Source organism: Aricia agestis, chromosome 10, assembly GCF_905147365.1.
Source record: "Aricia agestis chromosome 10, ilAriAges1.1, whole genome shotgun sequence".
Classification (NCBI taxonomy): domain Eukaryota; kingdom Metazoa; phylum Arthropoda; class Insecta; order Lepidoptera; family Lycaenidae; genus Aricia; species Aricia agestis.
Genome location: NC_056415.1, coordinates 5,369,848 through 5,381,252, shown reverse-complemented (window position 1 = coordinate 5,381,252; position 11,405 = coordinate 5,369,848). Strand labels below are relative to the sequence as shown.

At 35.9% G+C, this 11,405-nt stretch overlaps 1 protein-coding gene and 1 long non-coding RNA gene across 2 annotated transcripts in view; one reads left to right on the top strand and one right to left on the bottom strand.

Annotated features, from left to right (window-relative positions):
- Positions 1-2,999: 2,999 nt before the first annotated feature.
- On the top strand, positions 3,000-11,363 carry LOC121731083. The gene is made up of 3 exons (XR_006036188.1): positions 3,000-3,120; positions 7,203-7,207; positions 11,354-11,363. It is a non-coding gene; the product is annotated as an uncharacterized LOC121731083 (long non-coding RNA).
- Positions 10,492-11,405, bottom strand: part of LOC121731082 — a 52,525-nt gene continuing 51,611 nt past the window's right edge. Inside the window, exon 5 of the mRNA XM_042120416.1 lies at positions 10,492-10,735. Within this exon, the coding sequence (XP_041976350.1) occupies positions 10,682-10,735 (54 nt within the window). The 3' untranslated portion in view covers positions 10,492-10,681. The remainder of the gene's footprint in view (positions 10,736-11,405) is intronic.

Below are 11,405 nucleotides of genomic sequence, written 5' to 3'. Positions count from 1 at the left end.
CATGCGCACACTTATAACTATTGCAACAAATACAATTATTGCAATAAGCGGAGTGGTTACTTAGTGCTTTTTAATCAGGATATGTCGTAGTTATTGAATATTATATTTTTTTTGGTGTAGCGAAAAATTAAAAAAAACATTTATAGCAAAATACATATACTCTTAATAATAATTATAATTACATGATATCACATAGTTATTACTAACACTACCTAATCCTACTTTTTTTTTATTAATTTCGTTGCAGGTCCCTAGACATATTTCGTCTTTTTTTCGTTGGGGGAATGCGTTTACGTATCCCTGGGGCCTGGGGAGGACCACCGAGGTAAATGGGACTCCCCGGGTCAAGGTAAATGGGATTCAATTCAATTCAATTTCTTTATTTGCAAAATGTGAGTTAGTACTTAAAAATGTTAGTAGATTTCACAATGGTATCATCACATTTGCCCAACTGGGCATGCAAATGTTTAGCTTAAAAAGTACAATATTTGTTAATTTGTAACAATAGTAATATTTCATATTACTATTGTTACAAATTAACAAAGTATAAAATATAATATATTCCAAATGTGTTAAATAAAACAGCCTAATTTGTGCTGTATGGTTAACTTATTTAAATATTACCAATTATCAATAATAATAAATAATTAGACATTACAAAATCTATTATTATTAATTATATTATAATTCATTAGTATTTTATGGAGAATTATTATATTTTAAAAGTCAAATTATAGGTAGGTAAGTATGGATTTTATAATGTCAATTATAGTCAATTTACAATTACAATAATTATTAATTATCAAAATATTTAAAGAATATTATCATGTCATACAATTGATAAAAAAATATTTTCATTTAAAAAGTCATTTACGGTATAATAGCATTTGTCAATTAAGAATTTTTTTAGATTTCTTTTAAACATATTTAAGTTTTCAATTTTTTTAATGTCCGTAGGCAATCTATTATAAATTAATGTTACCATGAAATGCGTGATACACGACCGCAGCCCCACCACCTCTGCCTCTTCAGGCTCAACTCGTGGATACTGGTTACCATTCCACGACCGCGACAGACATATTTAGTCCTGGCACCCCTGAGATCATAATATTAAAAGGTTTTCGTGGTGATGCAGCGGTGGGAATGTGTGGCTGTTAAAGTTATCAAACTGAACAATATGGACAGTAATAATTTTTCATTACTTGCAGACAGGGCTAAATATCTACTAAAACTTGTAATTATATTGCCATTATAATCTAAAAAGCCATGCTATAGCCAAGCCATATCATTATAATCACAAGCCGCTGTGTGTAAGCCTGCCCTTATGACGTAGACATACTAAATTAGTATCGGCGAGTCTGCGCGTGCTTTCGTTTTGGATTTCTTCACCGCTGCAACGCTGTTACCAAATCACACAAATTGCTCATCTGCAGTAAACCACTCAACATCAGTGGAACAATAGCGGAAATAGTGGTTATTATATTTACTTTTGTGCGGTAACATACCCATAATGTGCCTTTAAAGTTTTGGATTCGCACAGATCCACAAGGATGCATTTGGATGACATTTTTACGGCAAATTAGATGGGAAACAATTTCAGCCTGCAACTTAAAATTACACCAGTACTGATAATAATTTAATTGACTGAAATATGAATATTATTTGGCATAATAAGAAATGATAAGTACTTATAATGGAGTTAATAAAATAAAATAACATCCTTTTTTTAAGTCAGTTTAAAAGTTGCCGTTCGTTCGTTTCTCGTTATGTACTTTGTTTAGAAACCTCGGATTCCTAATCGACGGATGGATCGATATTATTAAGTAAAATGACTGTGCATACTTTTTATTTTTTTATTCAACGAATCGCTGGAGCCATAAAAACAAATTAAACTCTGCAAACAATGTTATCGGCTTCAGGCATTGATCAAAACCAACCTTTTTCTGATATTCAATTCAAGATTTATGATTTGAGTTTGATGCAATAGTGATGGGCTGGTGGCCTTAATTTTAATTTCAATAATCACTCACATCCAAGGATCTGTAGCATCGTGTCTAGCGATCACGACTGCGACAGATGAGCGCATCCGTGTCGTTTACAGAAATGATGGTCACTAGTGACCATAGACTCAACGCTGATGGCTCAATTTATACCAACGCGGAATGGAAGCGACATTTTGGAACGAAACTGTACATAGCACAATGAACTTTACGTCAACAGTAGAAACACAAAAATTAAATACGAGCCAAAAAATTGGACGTGCGTCTTAAGCAGAAACAATTCTGCTTAAGACGCGCGTCCAGTTTTTCGACAACGAGAATTCTCCGGTATCAATTTCTTCGCATGAGGCGAAGATTCCGATTCCGATTCTATTCCGATTTCCGTTCCATTCCGCGGCGGTGTAAATTATTGAGCCCAAGTGTAGTCTATGCGTCACAAAAATTACTTAAGGCCGCATTTGAAGACCACACGGGAAAACAATGAATGTCACCTTTTTTGTGAAACTTACTTTTTAATGCCATCTGTTACCTTTTTAAGGAAACAATTTATCAGAATTGGGTAAAATCATCGCAGTCAACTGTTATAGTTCAATTTGTAAATTTGTTTGTCCATGTAAAGAAACGGTTATGTCCGCGCGTCAAACGTTAAAAATCGTCGTTGTCATTGGACACTTTGTTTGTTTTAAAGAAGTTAAAGCCAAAATATAAAAAAAGATGCTAAATATATATGTTTAACACATTCAATGCCAGCACGACATCAAACGTGGGAGAGCCATGCTTCGGCACGAATGGGCCGGCTCGACCGGAGAAACTCCACGTTCTCACAGGAAACCGGCGTGAAACAGTGTGTTTGCTCCGAGTGAGTGAGTTTACCTATACCCTTCCCTATCCTTACCTGCAGCTCTTCTGATGCTGCGAGTGTCCATGGGCCACGGAAGTTGCTTTCCATTAGGTGACCCGTTTGCTCGTTTGTTTCTTAAAAAAAAAAACATTTTTTAGTAGTTCCCAGCAATGCCGCCCTATAAAAAACGCAAACTATGCTAGGTGTGCTCTCGGCACTTCAGGATGAAATTACGTAGCACGCTAGGCGTGTTCACTGGCACTGTAAAGAGGTAAAATCGTAAAAAGCCTTTTTTTCTTTTGAGTTAAAAATATTTAAAAATTAGTCCTTTTTGAGTGACTGCAGAGATATTATATTTTTGTTTTTAGCAGTGTTTATGGTTTTGAAGGTTTATTTATGGCAGTAAATAGATTCAGCTCTCTGATAAAAAATCTAATAGTTATGTCCACACTGTGCACTTTCATCTTCAATTTTCGTCATCAACTTTCATATTGGCGCATTCAATAATTGAATGCGTCAAGGAACGCAACGCCAATATTGTCATTTTTGAAATTTTGAATACGGTCAGAGGGCATGCCTCACGTTCGCTGTTGACTGCGCTATAACGCATGCCCTTGACGAACAAAAAAAGGCACAGTGTGGACAAAGCGAATGTATGATTAGATTTACCGCTTCGGCACGAACGGGCCGGCTCGACCGGAGAAATACCACGTTCTCACAGAAAACCGGCGTGAAACAGCGCTTGCGCTGTGTTTCGCCGAGTGAGTGAGTTTACCGGAGGCCCAATCCCCTACCCTATTCCCTTTCCTACCCTCCCCTATTCCCTTCCCTTCCCATCCCTACCCTCCCCTATTACCCTATTCCTTCTTCAAAGGCCGGCAACGCACCTGCAGCTCTTCTGATGCTGCGAGTGTCCATGGGCGACGGAAGTTGCTTTCCATCAGGTGACCCGTTTGCTCGTTTGCCCCCTTATTTCATAAAAAAAAAAAAAAACCAATACCAGAGCCGTGCCAGTGTGATGTCAGCGGGGCTAAAATGGTCACATTTAGCAATTCTTCTCAATCAATTCAGCAAAAGAATTGTCAAAACTGTCAAACTGACAAATGTCAAATCAGTACAAAAATACAGAAATGAATTGCAAGCAGAGTTGCATTTTGCGATTTTAGAAAAATGAATCATAATAAGATTCATATAATGATTCTTCAAAGCGACCATTTTAGCTCCGCTGATGTGTTTGTGTGTTTGTGCGTGCATGCGTGCTGGCGATTGTTTGTGTATGTTCGTGGGTGTTCGTGGGTGTTTGTGGGTGTACGTGGGTGTTTGTGGATGTTTGTGGGTGATGGGCGATGTTCTTGAGTGTTTGTGGCTGTTTGTGAGTGTTTGTGGGTGTTCGTAGACGATCGTGGGTGTTTGTGGATGTTTGTGAGTGTTTATGGGTTGGCGTGGGTATTCATAGGCGTTTAGTAGTTTGTGGTTCTTCGTGGACATTTGTGGCTGTTTGTGAAAGTTCGTGGGTTTCGTGGGCGTTCGTGAATGTCAGTGGATGTTCATAGGTGTTTGTAAATTGTAAGTGTTCGTGGGTGTTTGTGGGTGTTCATGGGCGTTATTGAGTGTTCGTGGGTGTTTGTGAAAGTTCGTGGACGCTTTTGGGTGTTCGTGGGTGTTTGTGTCTTATCAAAATGAAGCTACTCACAAAAAAATAGCTTGATAGTTATAAAAAAAATGTTCTAGGGCTCCTGTACTATAAGTGTTGATGTTTAGACAAATACGGAACCCAGAAAGTATTACGAGGACTAACACACACAGTACAATCTTATATTATGAATCTTATAGCACTTGGATGACATTATCATGAGTATCGTTCATGCCTCAGATGTCTCTAAAGTGGCAATTATTTACAAGGCGACGTAAAGCTCCATCCGCGGCGTTAAATTTGCTTGTTCTGGTTTTTTTTTGTTTCATTATTATATCATGTATTTGCATGGTCACATGAAGTCATCACTCATCACCCGTGCCCAGTGCATGGCAACCAGTTTAGTCTAAATAACTGGTCACATCTTTCGCTCTCACGCTGAAAACTCCTAAATGGGGAGGCTTACGCCAAAAGAAGAAGAAGAAGCTCCATCCGCCCGAACGCGCGGTTTGGTGGATTCACCGTGAGACCACAAGCAATAAAATCTAATATGTATATTGTATATCACTACAGCGCCGCTATTTAAATAAATCGATACAATGGCTTGTGATCTCGCGGTGTAGCAGACTAGCCGCTGGTATAACAAAACTAAGTCATTATACTTTAGGGTGTGTATGTGTTCCCTATGAAGAGTTAACTGTAAAAATAGCAGCGCAGAAAGAGCAATTTTTTAATAATCTGTACGGGCAAATTATACGTGGGAGAGCCATGCTTCGGCACAAATGGGCCGGCTCGACCGGAGAAATACCACGTTCTCACAGAAAACCGGCGTGAAACAGCGCTTGCGCTGTGTTTCGCCGAGTGAGTGAGTTTACCGGAGGCCCAATTCCCTACCCTATTCCCTTTCCTACCCTCCCCTATTCCCTTCCCTTCCCATCCCTACCCTCCCCTATTACCCTATTCCCTCTTCAAAGGCCGGCAACGCACCTGCAGCTCTTCTGATGCTGCGAGTGTCCATGGGCGACGGAAATTGCTTTCCATTAGGTGACCCGTTTGCTCGTTTGCCCCCTTATTTCATAAAAAAAAATCCCCGCGCATCATGACTTATAAAGTTTTCCATACAAAGGTGAAAAAAAAGTTATTCTTTCAGCGCTGCTACTTACACAGCGAACTCTATATAGGAGACCCATACACTAAAGTCTTGTAACATTCTGTATACCTTAGGTTCAAAGTTACCACGCACTAAAAGACGCTTCACATGAAAGTAGGTTACGATTGTCATGCGATTCCGATCCGACACCAATCGGACAGTGTCCAAATAGTAATAGTTGTAAATACCAAATCAGCTGGCGATCGTTGACCCCAAGTGCTCGTTAGTCGTAACTGCCATGTAATACTCAAGTGGCGACGCTGAAGGTTGAGTATTTTGAGAGGTAAGAGATGGGAAAAATAAATAAAAAAATCTTCCTCATATTTTGGCACATAAGTTACTTACCTAAGCAACTTATAGTTATTAGGTTAACGCCTTCGATCCAGTGGTCCAGCTTTTGACGGAGGTTGTGGGCTCGTTTCCCGCGTCCGACGCGACATAATTTCGAAGTTAAGTTAGGACAATGTAGGCTGGTCACTTAATTGTGTGACAAGTAAGGGTGAAGCCAAACGAGCGTAATTTTGTGAGTCCTGAGTCGCAAAATTTCTGCCGCGTAAATATATTTTCATACAAAATATCATGACTCACAAAATTACGCTCGTGTGAATCAAACAGGACTTTTGTACGAAACTGAATGCAGCAGAATTTCTGCCAGCCGAAATTCTGCGACTCACAACTCACAAATTACGCTCGTTTGGCTTCACCCTTAGTCGATCCATGCGTCGGATAGGAATCTCTCTGGGTTATAAAAGTAAAGGTATAAAGAGTACTCTTGTATACTGCGCATACACTTGGTCACTGTAAAATGACTTCTGCATAACTAGTCAATTCTGCATAACTATTTTCAAGGAAACCGGTTCACCGAGGGGGGCATTATAATTAAAGTTGACAGTGCCTAGGTTTGTCCACCATGAGCCAATTTAGAAGCCGCATCCGAATCATATTTTTTACTTCCATTCATTCTTGATGTCTCTAAATTGTCAACTAATTGCACTACCATTTTGTAACATGTGGGTCAATAAGTACGTTAATGTACAAAACATCTAAACTGTACCATTAGGTCCATCAGCCTTTTATGTTGTCGTCTAATTATGCGCGGACCTTGTGCTCTTTTCTATTGTGCATACGTGCCAACTGCCAACTTGGCGACCGCACGTTTATGGAGATTATGCTATTAATCAGTAGCATCAACTAGTCTCGATACTTGTAAATTATACTTAGGTAGCATAAAGTGATCTTGGAAGTAGTGGACTGTAGTATGCAATAAATAGAATACTTTATTCATGGTATAAACTTAATTAATATTAACGTCTGTTTTGTATTTTTTAATTCCGGGTACTATATATTTTTTCTTCTTTATAGCAAAAATACCTATTTGAGGTAGTTAGTATCAATTAAAATACGCGTGCACTGTGAATTTGTTTTAATTAAATTTACATTCACATTGTCAAAATAGCTTACTTACCGCGACTGTACTTCCTTACCTATTGACCAACAAATACAAATCTGTAGCTTATGTTTCATAACCAGATACATCAGGAACACTAAACAAAAGGTAATTGCGAACTTATGATTAAGATAATGTATAAATTAGAATAAAAGGGTCATCTGGCTCAACCAATGTGATGCTTGTGGGAAAATCTAAGATAAGCGCGCGGTTCATAAAAAATAGAATGTATTCGGTATTGCGTGTCTAAACAAATAATTACCTCGAATTAAGACTTAGCATTCCGTGCGCGATTTGAATGAGGACAAAACATTACGAGGTTTGAAACATGATGGATTGTAAAACAGTTATGATGTAAAATTTATTAGGATTTGATGTTATTTCATCTTTATAGCAAAAATACTAAATAAATTTAACAGTTGAAGATAGTAACAATTGATCCGTTTGGGTGGCAGTGTCACCAGAGCTTTTAGAGCTCTGGCCAGATGTAACATGATTCGGTTTTTTTTGGGTACCTGGAGATGAATGGAATTTGGAGGCATTTCTACAGCCATGCTGGCCAGCGATGACGGAAGCTAGTATGGAAATTCTGAAATATGAATTCGCCAACAGTGTGATTTATACTTATCCATGTTAGTAAGTCTAAAATTTTGTCAATTAATTTTGGCATATTATCTACGAATAATAAATAGTTTTTATTATTCGTAGCATATTATTATTCTTTATTAATTATTAGTATTTTGTAGCATTTCATGCACTCCTTACATAAACCTGTTATATCACAGGTATGGGCATTTCGTGCCTTAATTTATAAATTCATAATTATTGGTTCGAGTAAAAGGTTAAGCCCTAGGAGCAAACCCATTCGTATTAATAATATAATTTGCTATAAATATACTTAATCACCTGTCGAGTACTTCTATAATTTAGCCTATTAGAAGTTAAGACTTGAAAATGCCAAGAGATTAGTTATAAGTGCACGCGCCTTGTTCTCTGCTTTCAATAATGTGCGTTATTAATATAAAATATTGAATATTGTACAATGTACATTTAAATGCTGACACTACATTAGTTTTCATGATATTGAATATATTATGTTTTACTGTGTGGTATTTTGTGAACTGTGTGGCGGATCTTACAGTATTGTCGTTACATAATATTTCACTTAAAATTATTATTGAAATATTATGTATGTATAATGTATATGCGGCGTTCATGTTATTTAACGCCCCTTAAGATGAAAAGGTAACATGTTGCTTATCTATATATATAAAACTCAAAGGTGACTGACTGACTGACTGACATAGTGATCTATCAACGCACAGCCCAAAGCACTGGACGGATCGGGCTGAAATTTGTCATGCCGGTAGATGTTATGACGTAGGCATCCGCTAAGAAAAAAATTTGATAAATTCCAACTCCAAGGGGTTGAAATAGGGGATGAAAGTTTGTATATAATAATACTTCTTAACGCGAGCGAAGCCGCGGGCAAAAGCTCGTAAAGTTATAAACATGAGCCGTAAGTGCAAAACTATAGAGGAGATCTAGGTATAATTATAAACATAATATCTATATTTCCTCTATAGTATTATAGGAAAAGACATCTAATAGATATAAATATTATGTCCAGAGTCCAAACTCTACAGTAGCTACTAGCTCTATAATTTGTCCAGGAGATTCAAAGGAGGTAAAATCTTATGCTATAGAATGTTGCTATCAATTACAAAAAATATTTTATATCTGAGAAGGGTTACTCAAAAAAACAAAGTTACATTTAAAAAATAGTTTTATTTTACAATATGTACAAAATTTTAATAATTACAACTATTTTATATTTTGAACAACAAATTCTTATTTTTAATTTGTAAGTAGGTATAGCTTAGATTAGTAAAGGCTTAAATTATATTACAATATCACAAGCAACTAAATAAAAATAGTACTAATTATAAAGAGTAAATTCCATTTCATTCAGGGTACTGGCAAGAATAAAAAACAAATTCCTTTTAAAACGACACTTTTATCGCTCGTAATAAAAAAAATGTAACTCGTTCGTAACTTTAAAATCAGATTTACTCAGAGACAATTTTACGTGTAACTGAAAGTTATTTGAATTCTCGCTAATTTGTATGTGCGTCCGATTCAGACCGTCTAATATAAATATCGTATACTGTATATAAACTTATATTATGTACAATTTTTAGAAAAAAAGGAGTTCTGCATACTTAAAAAAACATTATGATACGTTAATGGAAAATTGTTTTCTAATTTCGCGTCTCGCGTTTTTCCTAACGACAAAATGATTCACCGTTATACACAAAAGAACAATAGATATCACTTCACTTTATTTTACAATTATTTGTTTATGGACAATGATATTGTAACAATACGTTACACAAAGATGTCGATATGTTATCGTAATGTTATTGTTCGTACTTTGAGCATCGCCGTCCAGATCTAAGATAAAGTATATTGAGTAATTTACTACGCTCTGTGTAACTGTTGTGACGAAAACTTTACAAAATTACGACGTGAAAATTGAAAACGCAGGACATGTTAACGTTCACCCTAATAAATAAAAAAAAACATACTTTAATTTATGTTTAATTTAGGTGATTAATTAATTTTAATTTTGTTTTAATGTGCGCAATTAATGTAATTTAAATGAGCGGCTGTTAAAATTTTGAAGTCTTGTGCAAGTAAATAATTATGAGTGAATACCGCGTACATTTTGTTTTAACAGTGAAAATTCATGCACCGTTAAATGCAAGGTCCGTTGATTGTACTTTCCGAGACGTAAACTTCGCTTATAAATATTAATTTACCTAATTTATATTCGTAATGATACATACATTTTTCGGCTTTGATTGAGGCTTGATAAAGTAACAATAAAATAATTAAAAACAAAGGTGCGTTCGCACTGACGGATTATCGCAGCGTAAATTATACATATTTATTATAAAAACGTTGATAAAAAAATAAGTTATTTTGAAAATAAAATTATGAAGCATAATTTAAATCGTAAGGGATTTTCAAGTAAATACTGAAAAAGTTTTACATTTTCACAGTACTGTATTAGTCGTGGTTTCTCTGGTTCTGTTTTCTGAGGTATAGTACTGTATTAGTCGTTTACAAAAAATAATACGAAACATTATGTATCTAGTATTTTAACTTAAAATGGTTTATTAAGTCTTAATAAAAGCCTACAGAATATTATTAGATATAATATAGGTTTCCGTAGTCAAGAAAAACTTTCATAGTCGTTTTAATTGTAATTATTACCTGAAAGCATTTTATACTCTTCAAAAATTGAAAACAAAACACTGGGTAATATTGTAGTGCTCTTTAAAATGGAAAGTGCATTTAACAAAAAAAAACATGAAGGAGCACTTATGTACCAAAATAAAACGACAGTGAAACTTGTCTTGGCATGCTTATTAACAATATTAAAAACTTCGTTTATTTTAAGACATCTTTCTCTTACTTGTGGCACGTTTTACTTAACCCTAAAATGGCGCGTGTCACCAATGAAAACTTTACAAATTATCTGCGTAAAATTCCATGGCTGCGTTAGTTTAATTTTACAGGTCAGTTCCTACCCTAATTAAATTAACTAGTGTCTAGGGTGCACGTACACCGGCCACTGGTACACTGGCCTTCCCGTTCCCTGAAAATACATAATACCATGAGTTCACGTATAAAAAAATTGTATGTTTTATCAGATAAATTTTTCATAAGCAACGGACATGCCGCTTTTGGTCTAGACTCTAGAGTCTAGACCAGGGGTCACCAAATGGCGGACCGCGATCCGCATCCGGACCGCTGACCCATTGTGTGCGGACCAAGCATGTTCGAAGATGATCTTCGTTCATCTTAGGACTTCAACATCTCTAGGATTTAATGTCAATATCTATAGTTTGCACCAATATTTCACTCCAAACTTCAGAGAGATAATTAGCTACGAGTACAAAAAAATGGTTACTTTTCTCATTGATATCTAAAAAATATCTTTGTAATTTCCGTAATTACCTTTGTTTAATATTTTTTTTATATAAAATGTGTGTCTTTTTCATTTCATGTCTTTAAACGAACCCCGAGCGAAACTAATTGGTGACCCCTGGTCTAGAGTCTAGACTATAGTTAAGTCGAACTAATATTGATCGTGATATGGCGGCAGATTTCAATAAAACTCAACTAAAGTAAAATAGGTGCACCGTCTGCCTATGAATGGTTAGTAGTAGGCTGAGTCAGAAGAAAACCTCTCTGAGGTTTTCTTCTGGCTCAGTTGACTTCTTTCAAATAATATTATGTTTAAGTAACTTCTAAAGACTGTTTGA